This window comes from Barbus barbus (genome assembly GCF_936440315.1).
Source record: "Barbus barbus genome assembly, chromosome: 1".
NCBI lineage: Eukaryota > Metazoa > Chordata > Actinopteri > Cypriniformes > Cyprinidae > Barbus > Barbus barbus.
This window is the reverse complement of record NC_136729.1, coordinates 8697501-8716575: the sequence shown is the minus strand read 5'-3', so window position 1 is coordinate 8716575 and position 19075 is coordinate 8697501. Positions and strand designations below refer to the sequence as shown.

General features: G+C 37.4%; 1 protein-coding gene and 1 pseudogene across 2 annotated transcripts in view; one reads left to right on the top strand and one right to left on the bottom strand.

Annotated features, from left to right (window-relative positions):
- The first annotated feature begins 307 nt into the window (after positions 1–307).
- Positions 308–1769, top strand: LOC306878394 (kelch repeat and BTB domain-containing protein 13-like; annotated as a pseudogene). Its single transcript has one exon. The product of its transcript is annotated as a kelch repeat and BTB domain-containing protein 13-like (transcript).
- Positions 1770–3015: 1246 nt separating this feature from the next.
- Positions 3016–19075, bottom strand: part of LOC306880475 (uncharacterized protein) — an 18302-nt gene continuing 2242 nt past the window's right edge. Inside the window, exons 2-6 of the mRNA XM_079434005.1 lie at positions 18829–18971; positions 14663–15232; positions 11194–11391; positions 5521–5622; positions 3016–5035 (exon numbers count right to left, since the gene is read on the bottom strand). Of these exons, the coding sequence (XP_079290131.1) occupies positions 4901–5035; positions 5521–5622; positions 11194–11391; positions 14663–15232; positions 18829–18960 (1137 nt within the window). The 5' untranslated portion in view covers positions 18961–18971 and the 3' untranslated portion in view covers positions 3016–4900. The remainder of the gene's footprint in view (positions 5036–5520; positions 5623–11193; positions 11392–14662; positions 15233–18828; positions 18972–19075) is intronic.

The following is a 19075-nucleotide window of genomic DNA, read 5'->3' as shown; positions in this document are numbered from 1 at the left end:
AGGAGAAGATGAAATTTTCAGCCTGCTTTTAATTCTTGCCAAGTACAAAAGGTAATAAATAACCATGATGACGGCTGCCCTCTACAGCGATGGCTATCTGCCACTGCTTTCCAAGCAGCATAATGCTGCCACACTTTTCACTTCTATGTATAGCCGGTTCTATTCTTGTAGTTAGGAGTAGTACAAACAATGCACACTCGGTCAAATGCATCTGCCTTGCTTTAGAAGACATCATGGATAGTCAATGGTGCTGTGTATGTCTTCAAGATACGTTTGACTCTGCAGAAGCGGGTATTTGTAGATGAAAATGACCGGAGGTAACTTGATGGAGACGAGCAGCTGTGCTGGCACAGAGATCGACGTGAGGAAGACGCTTTACCAGCCTATGGGTTTCACAAGAACAATTGTGAAAGTGAGATTTGGCCCTTTTCCAATCTGGGATGAAGGAATGCATGGAGGATGAGATTTGTCTTCTGGAGCCAAGTGTTCATGGCTTCCTGGTAGCCCTCCGTGTGATACATGGCGAAAGACCCATGTTGAGCGCTGACGAAATTGTTGACGCCATCCAATGCGCCGCGTTCCTTCAGATAGAGCTTCTAACTGAGCATCTCATCGATGTTATCAATTCAGACAACTGTCTTCTTATGTATCACACAGCGGCTACTTTTGGGTTATTGAAGCTTTTCAAAAGCTCAGCTTTGTTCATTCACGACATGTATGTAGACCTCAAAGAAGATGTGAAGTGCTTGCCAGAGGAGTTGATTGAATATGTGGAGTCTCTTGTTCCTAGTACATACATTACCGTCAGCTCTCATTCGCCAACCATCAAGCTATTGCAGGACTTCATGAGGACCGTTTGTTACCTTGATGAGGATGAGAAAGACTGGAAGGTTCTTACTCACTTGCCTCTCAATGCCAGCACCACCATGGCTGGAGTTACGGTTTTAGACAACAAGCTCTACATTGTTGGAGGAGTCTATGATATTTCCAATAAAGTTGTGGATTCTGGTTTCTGCTACGATGTCTCTACAGACACTTGGAGCACATTTTCCAGCCCTCAGCAACTTCGCTACAACTGTACTTTGGTAGGTCATGTGGGTGACCTTTATATCATCGGCGGAGAGTTTGAGAAGACCGTAATGTCCTCTGTGGAGAAGTACAAAGTCTCTTCGGATACCTGGAGCTTTGCTGCTCATCTTCCAAGACCTGCTTCTGCCATCGCTTGCGCCAAAGCCATGAGAAGACTTCATCTGCCTTTGGAAGAATTCATCTGCCTTTGGAAACCTAAAGACGCTACTGAGATTTATGAGTATGTCACAAACAAAGATGAATGGGTGTTAATCACGACACTCGTTCGGCATCAAAGTTACGGACACTGCATGGTGGCCCACAGGGACAATCTGTACGTCATGAGGAACGGGCCATCTGATGATTTTTTGAGATGCGTGATGGATTGTTACAATCTGACCTCAGGTCAGTGGACGGCCATGCCCGGGCAGTACGAGAACAGTAAGGGGGCTTTGTTTACTGCGGTAGTGCGAGGTGACTCTGTGTTCACGGTGAACCGCAGAGCGACAGTAGAATACGCCATCGAGGACAACAAATGGAGGACGAAAAAACAAATGACTGGATTTCCAAGAATCGGCTCCATGTGGACGTTCCTCTTGAGACTGCCAAAGCAAAGCAGAGTGCTTTTACAAAGGAAAGATAATGGAGTTGAGATCTCCTGTGGCCTCAGCTCAAGTGCTTCTGTACATTGTGTTGAATGAGTTTATTAAAAATAGCAGTAAATGGTAAGCAACAACAGATTCCTAGAATTTCACTTAATTTGACATTAGTTTAGTGCCACAAATATTTTAATTGGCAGAGAAAGATAAATTTTGAACAAATTTCATCCTGCTCAAAAGTTCAAATAAGAGGTAAAAGCTCATAACCTTCTTGAAGTAATATCTCAGAGAGGAATTATCCTCACGTGATATTTGCATTCCCAATTTATGAACATTTACACTTGTACTGGACATCAAATTAATAAAAAAATTCTAATTAATTTACTTTTCAGTAGGCTATTTTTTTTTTTACTATGCACTATACTGTTCAAAAGTCTCAAAGAAAGTCTCTTATGCTCATTAAGACGTTTTTTTTTTAAATAGAAAATACAATAAAAAACATAATATTGTGAAATATTACTACAATTCAAAATAGCTGTTTTCTATCTGAATATATTTTAAAATGTCATTAATTTTCAGCATCATTACTCCAGTCTTCAGTGTCACATGATCCTTCAGAAATCATTCTAATATGCTGATTTTCTGGGCAAGAAATATTTATTATTAATGTTGAATACAGTTGTGCTGCTTAATATTTTTGTGGAAACCATGATTCTTTTTTTTCAGGACTCTTTGATGAATAGAAAGTAAAAAAAACAACATTTATTTGAAAAACACCTTTTAAATGTTACTTTTAATCAATTTAATGTAAAAACTCATACTGACCCCAAATTTTTGAGAGTTTACATATTTGGAAATAAAAAATGGTAATCAGTAATTTTTTACGCGATAGTATATGCATTCAACCTTAGAAACCTACATTGTTCTTTGTGAAACTAGTGCAAAATTTCAAGCCTCTCTTTCCTTCATCAAATCAGTCCAAACAATTAGTTAACTGCAGTTTGTGTTAAATTTAAACAACATTTAACTATTCACACACTGCCAGAATAACACAGACCAGTTGGAGGCAAATGTGAGATGCGATTAATGGAAAACAAACAGGCCCTATAAATCTTCATGACTGTATTACACATGAGTGATGGTCATTACAGTATATGTTGCCATGGCAACATAAGACCAAAATATAAAAACATTTCCTCTTTTTATATCAAACACGCCATCTGTAAAACTCAATCTCTGGTGTACCCATACCAGAAGCGCCAGGGTCAGATAAGGCCGCAAGGAAAGAGCGCAGAACCTTGAAGACTGTGAGAGAAAGTTTAAGATCAGCTGGGAGGAGAAACATACTCATCAGAAATGATACTTTATTCATACAATCATTTATGACCTCATGAAACGGTAAGAGTGTAACAGTGTGGCGACTCTTTGACTGTTCAAACACTCAAATCATATCCAGACATTCCTGCAAGCTTTCATAACTGTTGTAGAAGGTCCACTCATTACAAGGGAACCTGAAGACACACTGATAACTAATCATGTTACCACAATGAAAACATTGTGTCCAATCTCTGGCAGCCTAACAACAGAATCTATAGATCTTGGCAGGACTTTGCTATTCGCTTATGATGTCTGGCAGTTGTTTAACACTGAAGGTAACATTTTATAGGAACTTTGCCATATAATAATGTTCACAAATACCAAAGTGAAATTGACAAATTAAAGCGTGTGTTGACCTCAGAAATGCGAGGTTTTTTCAGAAACGAGAACAATGAGACATTGGTATTATTGTTTAGATATTGGTTTTCTTCCAAATATTTGACTGACATTTCATATTGAATAGTCATTTTGTGTTTACAGTGGTCATCTGTGCAAATGCATCACCCAAACGCAAATATTTTTTAGGTAGGTTACCAATGCCATTGCTGGAACTCTGCAACAACTGAACCGGAGTAAATCATTTATTACATCTGTGCTGTCCGACACATAATACTGTACATCACATCAGGGTTTCCCGAACAAGGGTTTGTGAGTTGATGAAAAGCTAATAAAGCATTGAATCTATATAATGAAAAATTGAAGAAAATGAATAAGGCTGAAATCGAAACAAAACTGAAATTGCGACGAATGGCTTAACGCAATTATTACATTAAAATGAGTTCAATCTCATTTGTATAATTTCATTTTCTAATTAAATTAGCATTGTAATTAAAAATGACAAAATTAATTGTAATTAAAAATGTAATTCAAATTTATCATTAATGTTCAGTTTATTTTAAAGTGCAATTATAATATTACAATAATATACTTCTGTCCTAAAATAATAATAATTGTAATAATAAAGCAAATAGCTTTTTTTAATCACTGAAATTGTCTATTTGTTCTGTATGCCTTTATATTTTTGTCAGATTATTATTGTGTTTTTTTAAACAATAGTTTTATTTTTATCATTTAAAATGATAATGTCTCCTGGTTCTTTTTGCCTTGATGTTTTAGCAGTAGCATGGGACATTTTCTTATGAGCTGAAATGTTTATCATATCGCAGTTTATCAAATCACAATTGCAATATATGCCAAAATAATTACAATATTTTTTGACCAATACATTACAAAATTAAAAACCCAAATAAAACACAAAATGATGAAATATTTTATTTGTTTTCCTGCATGTCATTTGACCATTAACTAACATCAGAGCAGCAAAAATATGCAAATGTGTTGTTAAATTGTTGAAATATTGACTTTAGGGGTAATTCAAGAAAATATTTTATGTCAAAGGGCTTCGGGCTGACAAAAAATCATTTAGATAAATACAAACCAGAAATAGTGCAAATTACACTGTCTCACCTTGGGTTTTTCAGCTGTAAGTAAATGGAGGCACCATATAGAAACTGGAAAGATGAATATGATGTTAAAAAGTCCATATATATTTATGGCTTAACAATTAATACATTTTAAAAAGTTTACTAATTGAATGAATTCCAAGGAAAAAAAAAATACCAATGGTTTACATTTCAATAAATAAAGCAACAAAAGTTTGTTTGCTATGGAAAACACTATAAAATCATGGCGTTGACTGTCAAATTGTGCTTTTCCCCAAGGCCTCAACACATGTCTAGAATGCACAACTAATAAACACAGTCCAGCATATGAAAAACAAGCAACAGCTATATGAGCTCGGTGAATAGCACAAACCATGATCACAGCTAATTCACTGCATCATAACATGGATGGGATCAGGCAACGCGGGTCATGAGCTCCTCCAGCGCTCGCTCTCTGTGGTTCTCATGCACCAGAAGAACCTCTTTAATGGCATGCTGCTGGAAGCCCATCTCATGGAACTGAGCAAGAAGGTGAAGGAACTCCTCAGCCTAAAATAGAAGAACAAATAAGGTTACAATATACATTCAAAGATTTGTGGTTGGTCAAAATATTATCATCAATACTTTTATTCCACAAGGATGCACTGAATTGCTGAAAAGTGACAATAAAACATTTAATGGTCCAAAAAGTACTATTTCAAATAAACTTTCTATTTATCAAAGAATTCTAAAAAAAACACTACTCTCAAAAATATGAAGCAGAACAACTTGAGCAGTAAATCAGAATATTAGAATGATTTCTGAAGGATCTTGTGACACTGAAGACTGGAATAATGGTGCTGAAAATTCGGCTTTGATCACAGGAATAAATTAGATTTTAAACTATATTCAAATAGAAAACAGTTATTTTGAATTGTAAAAATATTTCACAATATTACTGTTTTTACTGTATTTTTGGTCAAATAAATGCAGCGTTGGTGAGCATAAGAGACTGTTTGTGGCAGCACATAAAAAAAAAAAAGTCATATACATACCTTGGTCTCACAGTTCTGAAACATCTCAAGTGCTTCTTCAACCTGAGCTTCATCATAGCCGAGCTCACATAACCGATCACACGCCACCATATAACTCAAGATCTGCAAGAGAACAAACAAACAATCCTTCATACTGCACACGAACACAAACACGATACATCATGAATCACTTTAACTGCAGGAGCGTGACTGAAGAAAAGCCCTCTGAGATTCTCAAACGCTTCATGAAAACAAGGCCAGGTCCAGTTCTAATGGACTTTTGGGGAGCACTGGTTTATCCCCTAACACGGAGTGATTAGATCAGCTGGTCTGGTTATTAGGCACACTGTCGACGCAACAATATGTCATCATAGCTGTGGACTTCTGAAAGATCATTAGATGAATGTGAGATATCATGTCAGGCTCAGAGTGGACTGAAAGTGGAGCGGCGTGAAACGTGAGAAGTGTGTGGATAAGAGTCACGAAGGAGCGGCTGGTCTGATTAATCTGTGTAACAAGATGAGCTTTGTTGATTAAAATCTGATCATCCTTCCCAACCAGCTGTCTGATGTCATGCTGAGCGTCTCACTGGGCAACTGAGGATACAGCTGAATATAAAATAAACAGGCTTCGCTGGCCAGTCAGTCAGTGACTTCACAGAAACTTCAGGGCTTTCAAGGAATCTAAAGATCTAGAACAAATTCAAGTAAGCTTTGGAGTCTGGACAGAGGAAAACAAATTCCTAATGATTACAATGCTTCATTATTGGTAGAAATGCACCCATAAGATGAAAAAAGACTCAGACGACACAGCTCATTTGTTCACACAACTGTGATGCTGCGTTCTCTGCTAAAATGTTTTATCTGATTTCTTGTGATTGTGTATTTTAAATTATTCTTGAATATTCCCAAACACTATGACAGTGCAATCTCTGTGTGAGATGTTATTGTTGTCATATTTCTATAAAAATTTGTATTAAAGTAGAAATGGATGATAAATACGCCTTTCTTTCGCATGGGATTAGAGTTTTTCTCAAATGCTAAAACACAAAAGCCAATCCTCTAAACCAAATGACCAGTTGTCTAAACACATTTACTAAATCTAGCCATCGTTTTCCAATATCATAAACACATTTCACATGAAGACACAATTCACAAAACACAATCCTCCGTTCTCATAAATCTTAACACATTTTTCCTTGCTAAAACACAAGTTGCAAAAGAACTCTGCTCATATTCTCAAATGAAAGCTCATGTGATGCAAAATGCTTGCCACAGTCCGCAATATTTGAACACAATGAACATACCTGGCGTCATTCATTACACACAACGCCTCAAAATTGAAGACACTTGTTGCTAATGCTGTGACCACATGTATAAAAGCAAGTTCAGAGTGCACAGTTTGCTGAAGATTCCAAACAAACACAATGGATGAAGGCAGAGTCAGGGGAAGAGGAATTAGAGTCAGAGGAGGGAGAAGAGCTGGCCATGGAAGAAGAGGAGCAGGCCAACGAGGAAGAGGAGTTCAAATCAGAGGAGGAAGAGGAGCAGGCCAACGAGGAAGAAGAGGAGGCCAACAAGGGAGAGGAGAAGGTCCAGGAGGGAGAGCAAGACAACCTCGCACCATCATTACGGACGAGATGCGAGCAACAGTCATTGACCATGTCATTGTCCATGGCATGACAATGGCTGAAGCAGGACTAAGAGTCCGTCCAAACCTGAGTAGGTTCACCGTGGCCACCATTATCAGGGCATTCAGACAACACAACAGGTATTGTACTCTATTGCTTTCTTTGTCACAATACAATTTTACAAGCCTGTGAAAGTAGTCTATTGGTTTCAAATCAGTTGTTACTGTATTGTAAAACATGTCAATTGACAACACATGTTTCTTTCTTTAGAGTCGAAAGAATGCCACATAGAGGTGGGAGGGTTGCCATATTTACAGCGGCACAAGAAACCCTCATTGTGGATATGGTTCGTGAGAACAACCTCATCAGACTCCGGGAGATCAGAGACAAAGTCATTGCCGATAATGTCAACTTTGAGAGCAGTGATTATGTCAGCTTGGCCACAATAGACCGAGTTCTCCGGCGCCAAAAGATGCGGATGAAACAGGTCTATAGGGTTCCCTTTGAGCGCAACTCTGCGCGACACAAAGACCTACGTTACGAGTATGTGCAAGTAAGTATACATCCATGTTCACAGTACAGTTAGTGGACATACTGTGTTGCTCAGTGGCCTACATTACTTCTGGACAATACTGTGCTACCTGATTGACTGTTGTTCTGAACACCTGTACACTTTCACATTTTCACAGAGGATATTACAGTTGGACGCGATGGCCAGACCTCATGAGTACCTCTTCCTGGATGAGGCTGGCTTCAACCTGCAGAAACGAAGGCAAAGAGGCCGTAACATCATTGGCCAAAGAGCCATCACTGAGGTTCCTGGCCAACGGGGGGGGTAATATTACTCTTTGTGCGGTCATGGGTTCGGAGGGGCTTGTCCACCGGCATGCTGTCCTTGGGACTTACAACACCCAACGTCTCCTCACCTTCCTAGAGGAGCTAAAAGACATCCTCCTGGACCGCCAACAACACCATCCTGGGCCCGCACATCACATTTATGTGATCATTTGGGACAATGTACGCTTCCACAGAACAAACCAAATCAGAGAGTGGTTCACCACCAACAGTAACCACTTTTTAAACGTCTGTCTGCCACCCTACTCCCCTTTCCTGAACCCTATAGAGGAGTTCTTCTCATCGTGGAGATGGAAGGTTTATGACGGACAACCATACACTAGAGAGAACCTCCTAAGGGCAATGGAGCTGGCCTGTGTTGACATCCCAGTGGAGGCCTTCCAAGGATGGATTCGCCATTCCAGGGCGTTTTTCCCGCGGTGCCTGGCAAGAGACAATATAGCCTGCGATGTGGATGATGTGATGTGGCCCGATGCAGCTCAGCAACATGATGCCGCACAGTGATTGTGGTGTGTGTGTGGTGTGAATAAAGTAAATAAAAAAACTTCACACCCTGATCATGTTTTCAAGAGTATTGTTGTGTGCAATAGATTCTGTTTTTGCAGTGAGTTGTGTTACAGTAGTGTACATGCAGAATTTACTATAGATTTATACTCTTCATATGAAACTCACAAATCTAAATGCCTAATCCTCTGCAGAGATCTAAGAAGATCCATTACTGTAAAGTTTCTAAAAATATGCATTGGCAGTTATGAAACAAAGAACCTTCTCACAAATTGCGCATTGTGTTTTCAATTGTTTTGCTGTAGTGTGTAATGATGTGTATAGTGTTTACATTTTTGAAAGCTTCGAGCTGCTCTTTTGGTGTGAAAGTTTGAGTTTTGAAGTGAGAAGGTGTGGTTGTGTTTATGTAGCTTTAGAAAAGGGTGTTGTGTTTAGACATTGGGGAACATGGAGGAAACGTTTGTGAAATGTGTTTTAGCATTTGAGAAAAACTGTAAATAGCAAGCACTTTGAGTGTCTTGTTCGTCATATCTATATACATATAAAAACAACAGAACTGAAATTATATCACATTTATCTGCAGCACAGCACGAGTGAGAATAACGCAATACGCCTTTGATCTCAAACAAGCCTAATAATAGCTGTCATTGCTACGCGTTTTCTTTAACCGATTTCTGAGGGAAACAGCGTGAAACCTTGCGCGTTAGTTCATATTCCACATCTGCTTGCCTGTATATAGTTCGGATAATCATCAGTAAAGTGTGTTCTGAGATCTGAGGTTTTATATCACTGTATTAGTTATATCACTGAGGCGGTTACGCAATCCTGGAGTGTGACGGGGAACCCCAGTATTACAGCACAGTCACACAAGCCATGATACAAAGTTACAGAAACTAAGCAACCGAAATACAGAATAAAAAATCATCAAAACTTCTACTTAGCACTTGCTCCATTTCTGCAAATCAGTTTTTGCGAATGAATGGCCTTCATCAACAGCCGATTGCGCCACCTGCTGGTGAGCGGCTGACATCAGCTGGAGATCATGCATCGGTGCTCTACTGCTATTCCTGCGGGTCCCGATTGTGCAACGCCAAATTTTCTGCCGAATTGTAACCACTGAATTTGTGGCAGCGAATTCGGAAAGTGAAATAAAATGACCAAAATTTGCCTGTCGAATATTATACATCTTATTTTTAAACAGATTGAATATTTTGGAAGTGAATTCTGTAAGGTGAATATGAATTATTAAATTTTTAATTATGAAAATGTGTGTGAAATATTTAGAATTGAAATATTCACAGCTTAAATAAACAACTGTTATATTTCAGGACTTAAAAATGCAAGCCCTGGAAATACAAGGCATTCAAATTCAAGCACTGTTAATTGCAATGCATCTTTTTTTTAGATTTGTGGAATTCAGCATGCTTTATGTTTCAAAAACTATTGGCATTATTCTGCTTCCATACAAGTGTTTTCCTCAGGGAAGTTTTGTAATTCTGAGAACTAGATACTAGCTCATTTTGGAAACTTCAGGGGGATCTGGTATCTATTTTTGTTTTTTTCTCATCATACCCAGAATCAAATAAAAGAGGATGGAACCAGATGTTTGTGGCACAGAGCTGAAACTGAAGCACACAGGGATTGTGAGTGAAATCTCTGCCAATGATTTCTGCCATTACTTAAGTTTTCAGGATGAATAGAGTATATCTGATCAAACAAATTAAATAAAACAGCAGGTGCTTTTCAAACAGACCTTCTCCAGTGACCTGGATAGACAAAAGCTTTCATGGACATATTGTTATGAGACTGAAAGCACACTGTAAAAAAAAAATTAAAATCACCAATTTCATCTTCAAAACTAAAATTCGGTTGCTGCCTTAAATTTGTAAGTGTAATCAACTTAAGTCAATTAAACTGAAATTATTAAAAAATCGAGTTGAATATTTTATATCTAATATAGCTCATATAAATTAGTTTGATGAGTTAAATTAATGTAAAAACATAAGTAGTCATGACTTAAAATCATAAAATTTTATACAGTGTACTGAACTTAAAAAATGTCAGTCTCTATTAAAAGCTGCAGATATGAATAACACAAAAAATATTTGCTTTAATTATTTGAAATACTTTAAGTCGTCAAATGAAATGACAAAAATGAAAGTACAGTATGACAATTTTTATATATTTTATTTATAAAATATGTAATATTATTAGCTATATAAATTGTTAATAAATATCATATTATAGTATTTATTAATATTTTGTATTAGAACTTATTCTTGTTTGTTAGTATCAACATTTTAGTTCTTTGACTTCAAATGATTTTTAGTTAGTTGCCAAGGCAGCATTCTTAATTAAGTGTTTTAAGTTTAATATTTTTATCTGTTATTTATATTTTTTTCAGATTTATTTCAATGAACAATTTATTTCAGATTTAATTTCAGTGAAATTAAAAGATTATTATTGTAAAGCATTTCAAACCTAGTCTAAAGGTTTTTATGATTATGAGAAACATAAATGTGGTCAAGCATTCGTTCATAAACACACAACTGAACTATACTGGTAACCCAGCATGCACTTTGATTGACCTTCCCCTGCGATACACCAAGGACGGTGCAGAGAATCTCAGCATTACATCTCGACCCGCGAATGAATCCCATCTCTTATTTCACACTGAATCCCTGTAACAGATCTCCCTCACTGACCTGCTCTGGACTCTGCTGGCCAGTTTTCTGGAGGGCGATGATGGCCGTACGGAGAGGGTAGCCCCGCTCGGTCACGGCCGCCAGAAGCTCCCTCTCCTCTGGGCTGAGAGCGGAGAGCAGCTCAACCGAAGAGTCCAGGATGGCAGCGTGGGAATTGAGTGGCCGTGAAGGGGCCGGGGGGGAGGATGAACCCTGGGCCTGGAAAAAACAACAACAGCGCCTCATGGTCACAATACCCTTGAGAGATGAGGGCAGGAAACACAATACTGAGAAAATCTAGAATGATAAACACTATTGTTGGTGCAAGGTTTGATTCACACTTAAAAACAACATTTTAAATATGTTCTGAAAACATTTGCATCAACGCGTTCGGTTACTACATCTATCTAAAGCGATTTACAGCATATTCAAGAAGTTCATTTTATCAGTATGTGCTTTTCTTGGGAATCAAATCCATGACCTTGGTGTTATTAATGCCACTTTACCAGCTGAGCTACAGAATCTACAGCTACTGTCATCATTTAGTATTTTTCCATACTATGGAAGTCAATGCTACCGTCAACTGTTTGGTCACCAACATTCTTCAAATTATCTTCTTTTGTGATCAACAGAATAAAGAAACCCATACAACTTGAAGGTAAGTAATTGATGACAGAATAAAAATAATGCATTTTAGTAAACCATCTAAATGTGAGATAAAAACTACCATTTTAAGCAATTTTAGGTAATTTGCTATAGAAATACTATAAAGTTTTTAACCTGTTATAGCGCCAACTATTGCCTGATCCACATAAAAGTTTGCATGCTTCTTCAGAATCACATGTTGCACATATTTACCAAATTTCATGAAGTTTTGAGGTTTTGTCGAGCAATTATAGGGTTTTGGATACATTTGTCATGCCCATATTTTAAATGACCCTGTTATTGCCATTCAAATACTGAAGTTCACAAAGAGTTTCAGCACTTGAGTCTCAGTGATCCCTGGAGGAAATAGCCAAACATGGAATAAAACAACAGCAAAGGTCATTAAACTTCTGGAAAAAGCATTTAATTCTTTTCCCGTTCACGTTTAAAAAAAACACTGTAACTGTAAATGAAAAAAACTGTAATGAAAAACCACAAGCCCCCTGCCATATTCAGTGCATCGTGACCGCGTGGCCGAGCAGGAGATGACGTCATGAACATTAATAACGTGTTGGATTAGACCGTCATTCAAAGGCATAACCTTGAATCGTAGTTTTGCTGAGAAAGACATTTCCCGAACACTTCCACTAGCTAATCCAGACGAATGTGTTGCAGCTTGGGAAGATTCCAGGAAATGACTTAGCACTCGCTATTATTAGCTAGTTCATCTTCTGAGACATTGCAGAAATGTGCACCAAACAAAACAAAAAAAAGAGAGAAGCACTTCAGAAAAGTCATTCATGTCTAATATCTGAATGAATTGAATGGGATGCTCAGACAGTCATTTCTTGAGGAACAACAAAATACCTAGCAGTCACAGTGAGACATTAGCGCAGGATTTACAATGAATCCTTCTGGAACGTGGTGAGAAATGACTAAATGTTTCTGGAAGACCGGCAGGACTCGGATGTCTCTTGCACGAGTGATTAAAATGCCTTTCTGGACTTATTGGAGGCTTGTCAGTTAAAGCCATTTATAGTAAGGCCAAGGTTTGCCTTCTAAGGACAACTGTTATTGTGAGCTCTGAACTATTAAAAACTTCAGTGAATTGGCAACTGAGGAAAGGTCTTCTTCAAAGACATACAACATATTTTGCAAATAGATTAAAGAAATTAGTTGTCTGTGCAGGGCTGTCTGTATTTATACTCCCATAGAGTACAAACTGTAATTTTGGTACATCAAGACTTACCCAAACATCTCCAGTAAAGAGGAGTGCCGTTTATTTAAAATGTTTGTTACAGAGCCACTAATGACCTGCCATTTGCAGTAAATTTAAACCACATCTTTTGGCATCTAAATGAACAATGTGTCTGTTTTGTTTCATTGCACTTTATACTTCATTGCACTTCGTACTTGTAGTGAAATCTATATGCTGAGAAGGATGTGTGCGTATATGTGGATGAAAAATCACTATACTTTTAGTCCCATTGCTTGAGTTCAAAATAATAACATTTGATTAGTGTCCACTCTTCCCACTGACAACCAAAGAGCAAGAAGAAATTTATTTTGCTTAGCATTAACGATAAATATTACTGAAACAGGAGTCCTGAAAAGTCACACTTGGTCACGATGACAATTCTTCACTTTGCAAAAATTGCATTCTGGTTTTTTGACATGTTTTTGGAGGCTCTGGATCACCTTTAGTTTAAGGTCACATTTACCTTTGCAGGTGTCTCAATAGAAATAAGTGCAACTTATGTACATCTGTGAAGTCTACAAGACTATAGGGTGTCCCATTTATAACTTTAGGTTTCAAAAAGCCTGTTTTTGTAGGCCAAAGCCCATGAACGTCTCAAAATAAATGGGGTTTTTAATAGTTTATTGGTTAAATGCTTGAAATAGAGGTCAGTGGTGAACACAGCCTGAAGATATTTTCACATTTTCAACAAAATACACGGTAACACTTTATTTCGATAGTCCACTTTAGACATTCTACTAACAGTAAGTAACTTTGCAACTACATGTCAACTAGCAGTCATTAGAGTATTAGTAGACTGTTTGCTTAATATCTTCTAACACTTTATTTTTGATGGGTCCACAACATCATACAACATACTGACTATGAGAAACTTTGCAAGTATATGTCAATTTATTCAATTTGTAAATTTATAAATTAATGAGAATTAGTTGACATGCAGTTGCAAAATGAATTTGTTAATAGAATGTCTAAAGTGGACTATCAAAATAAAGTGCAACCAAATACACCAGTAATATTCTTGTTTTTTTGTTGTTGTTTTTTTAAAGCTTTCACTTTATAGCATTATAGACGTTGACAGGGACATTAAACATCACGCAGAACAAGAAAATTCATCTACTCACAAGTTCATTTTTACAGCCTCGGTGTGTTTATATTCACACTCTTGCAATCTATTCTAACTCAAACTTTCAGGGAAATGTTATTTTTAAGATTGAAGGTCTTGTAGATGTTGAAGTCTTGTGACTGTAGTGTACTTTGTTTACAGCCTACACTTTTTAAATTCTGCCAAGTGTATTTAGGCTTCAAAAAAAAAAAAAAAAAAAATGAAGATTACCTTGATAAACAAAGTGTGTAATGTGTGTAATCATAAACTTTTTTAGTTTTTTTGTCACGGACCTTATTTAATGAAACAATCCAAAAACCAATTTAAAAATCCTTTTGGGTTTTGTCAAGAGAACCAGGGTGATGCAAACTTCCAGGTTGGCCTACAAAAATACGCCATCAATCTAGCGCTCTACAATGCACATTATTTCATAACCAAAGTGTGGACTCTGAGGCAGACTGCACAAGTTGAAGATGATGTCTTACCTTTGGGGTGGGATTGTTAGTGCATTCAGACTGAAAGTTGTTGTGGGAGATTGTGGGAGATGCATTAGTACGACCAGCAGAGCTCTGACTCCTCTGGAGGTTTCTTTTGGGTGAGTTATGCCTGCAGTGGGAAGACGATGTCCCCTGGCGCTGTGCGGCGAGGCTGCAAGGTGAAGGCAGCTTGAGGAAGTTTGATGATCCACAAGTGTGCAAGTCTTTCAAACCTGGCCCCTGTCTTGGCAAACCCAAACCACCTCGTTTGGACTGTGCTTCACCGTCAGCAAGATCTTCTTCTGTAAACTCTTCATCTTCCGAGTCAGAGATGGTGAATTTGACTTGAGCGTTCATCGTGCGGTAGTGGGCCGCATTTAAGCTGCGGCTGCGGGGACGAGGGTTGGGTTCCCAGAAGTCACTGCTCCAGCGGCTGGCTAACCTGCTCTCCTGAGGGCTGCTGAACATAATCCAGTATGGAGGACAGGTCGCCGTCAGCTCGCAGGAAGAGCAGGGATTGAGGGTTGGATAGCCGCCCTGGAGACCCGTGAGAACCCAGTTCTCCAGACTGAAGACATACTGAAACATCAAAACACAATCGATACATTTTTAGATGTGAGTTTCACATGCCAACATCAATGTCAAACATCATCTGATGACATATAAACCAATGTTTTTGTTTACATACCCAGTAAACAGTTTACATACCCAGTCTACATCAAAATGAAGCCAACTGGGAGCATGTCAGTCTTATAATGACTACAAAAACACTATCTATTTTTAACTTGCAACCCAATTGCTTACATTAAAGATATCGCTTTTTTTCTGCAGACCAGAAGAAAAATGCTTATAATGGTATTATCCTAGAAATTATATACACAATTTTAAAAGAAAAACATTCTCTTAAGGCTGGAATACAGTACATGACTTTTGCCCAGATTTTGGCCTCGATTTACAGTCTAGATGAGTCGAAGCTTGTTACCAAAAATCAGAACCAGTCTGCAGATTTTGGGCAGTTGGAACTGACAGATTTAGCAGAAAATCACATATTGTATGATGTACATGTACATAGTTTGCAATTTTTCTCTTTTTTAAGCGCCAGACCATGAATCTGTGTGGTCAAAGGATGTCAAACATGTTTGATATTTTGAGCCGATTTTAGGCAACATATGTGACCCTGGACCACAAAACCAGTCATAAGTGTCAATTTTTCGAAATTGAGATTCATACATCTTCTGAAAGCTGAATAAATGCGCTTTCCATTGATGTATGGTTTGTTAGGATCAGACACTATTTTGCCGAGATACAACTATTTGAAGGTGCAAAAAAATCTAAATATTGAGAAAATGGCCTTTAAAGTTGTCCAAATGAAGTTCTTAGCAATGCATATTACTAATCAAAAATGAAGTTTTGATATATTTATGGTAAGAAAATTACAAAATATCTTCATGGAACATGATCTTTACTTAATATCCTAATGATTTTTGGCATTAAAGAAAAATTGATCATTTTGACCCATACAATGCATTTTTGGTTATTGCTACAAATATACCCCAGCGACTTAAGACTGGTTTTGTGGTCCAGGGTCACATATATTATTTTTACATTTTCATGCATCTCGAAGCAACAAGATGCACATTTCTGTGAGAGTTTTATAAACGTTTGGAATGACTTGAAAGTCTGCTGGTGTGTGATCCTCAGTCATTTAATGCATATGATGCCCAATTTTTCTCAGTCACCATTTCTAAAATCCACAAGTGCATGATGCCTAATGTTTTAAAAACTGCAGATTTAAAAAGTCGAGTAGTATTCCAGACATTAGTTGTCTGCACGGGTTTTTGTAACACTATAAATTAACGACAACACTTCTAGACTTTACAGTCAAAGCTCCTTCACTGGTGGAATAAATTCATCAAAGATAACTATGCATTTCATCAACAGCACTGGTAACTGAATACTTCTGCTTTTGTGTGATTGTGCATCCAAGCCACTAGGTGTCAGTATAAAGTCCAAGACCACTAACATCAACAAAACAACCAAGTACACAATTAGGGATAATTCCCAATAATTGCATAAATACTGCACTGACTAACCCTCATAAAGTAAGATTTGCTTCACTAGTAACTTAAACTTCATCTAAAATGTATGCTGAGCTACTGCTATGGGAATCCCTCTGAATATTACTAACATCTGCCGTTATCAGCATTATGAAACATTGAGAACCACAAAACAGATGTGAAAAGAGAAGTATTCACACCAGCCAAATATTACACAACAATTTGCATCCCATTCAAGTCCTAAATGCAAAATCAAGCGTGCAATGCTCTAAGGCAGGTACACAATGTTGTTCTTGGACAGCCGTGGGACAAATGACTTAGAATTTACAGAAACTCAAGTTCAACACATATCCATAAAAGGTTCACATTAGCTTATTTCGATTAGATTGTAACAACCCCTTAGAGCAGTGTGTTTTCTTTGCAAAAACCTTGACCAGTAACACACAAACCCTTAGGAATTTTAGGCATTTTATCCCAACGGATCTACAGTTACAATTACATCAACAATATTCCCTTGATTACTGAGAGCCAGGAACTCTTTTCACCCTCACTCACTGTTTAGCTTTAGTAATCAGAAATATAATTATACTGTGTTTTTGACATGGTCCTCATGTCTTTCGCACACCTCTGGGCTAAACAAACAGTGTACTAGATAGACTACATGTCAGTGTAATTATAGAGCAATCACAAGTGTCTTTGTATTTTCCCATGACCTTGTTAGTGACAGCCTGCACTCAGTCAAAATTACATTAAGGCCGACAGCTGCTGTAATAAGTGGATGCTCATGGCAAATTACATTGAGCCTAATGCAGTTTATGGAAGTTGCAGATGCTCTCTTGGGATAGGTCTTTAAGATTTCAGAAACACATTCAGTAATTTAGTATTAGTACAGAAATCAAAGTTCCCTTGAGAGATGCCGCCTCTCGATCTGTGCTGAATATTAATGTGAAAGAGGCTGCATAAAATACACTACCTTTCAAAAGTTTGGGGTCAGTAATGTGTCAAATAAATTAATACTTTCAGCAAGGAAGCACCAAATTGATCAAAAGTTACAGTAAAGAGTTACAAAGAATTTCTGTTTCAAACAAGTGCTCTTCTTTTTAACTTTTTATTTATAAAAAATGTGTTTCCACAAAAATATTAAGCAGCACAAGCGTTTTCAGCATTGATAATAATATTAAATGTTTCTTCAGCAGCAAAGCAAATCAGCATATTTTTCTGAATGATTTCTGAAGGATCATGCGACACTGAAGACTGGAGTAATGATGCTGAAAATTCAGCTTTGCATCACAGGAATAAATCACACTTTAAATTATATTAAAATAGTTCTTTTAAATTGCAATAATATTTCACAATATTACTGTTTTTAACTATTTGTATCAAATAAATGCAGCCTTGGTGAGCATAAGAGACTTCATTCAAAAATATTTTTCACTGATCACAAAGCAATAGTGTATGTGAAGGGATGCTTAAGCCACATTTAAAATATATAAATGTCAATGAATGACAAAATAATAAATCAATCTAAAAAAAATCTCTTTTATAAAACAGCAATGGGATTCAATGAACAGAAAATGCATGCTCCAGATTCAACGATTCTCCTCCTGAGAATTTTTATTATCTCCGCTTTCTCTTCAGTCTCAAGAAATCTCAGTCTGTGCTCACAAGTGACAACATACTGAAGACCACAATCAAAAGTCTTGAACATTTCTCATGCAGTTCATCAAAGAACAAATCATCTGAGCTTCTATCCAAATTCTTTTTATGGCTATATACACATAACTGCACATCAGCTATTGTTAATTTTGTATCTGTTTATTTCTCCCAAGAACTCTTAGTAGAAAAACTGAGACAGCATTGACACACTCTTCACAAAGAAGATAAAATGTATTAAGGTGGTCAAATGTTAGTGGAACATTAACGTAAGGAAATACACCAGTGTGAAACTGAAAATAACTGACTTCATACATCCACTAAAATTCACCTTGGCACCAGCTAGTTGAAAGTATTTCCCAAAATGGCTCAAGAAAACAATAGCTGCGATTGTTTCACGATGTGAAAAGTGTGTGTTAACTGATCACGTCAGGTCAAAAACATGCATTTTAGAGAGCATCAGACCTCAGTTTCCTGCAGTATCTTCAGGTAGTCGGGTAAAGTGACTTCTGGAGCTGTGAGGAGCTCAACCTCTTCTTTAGCATCCTCAAGAAAGCCAAGAGGGATCTTAAAGGGCACCTCATCCAGACAGGACATTTCACCCTTATCTGAAAACAGAAACGGCAAATAAAGAAACCAACCTAATCTGTGCCCCAGATCTCACAATATGGGTTATAAAAGTACACCATCTGTCAAACGTTTGGAATGTTAC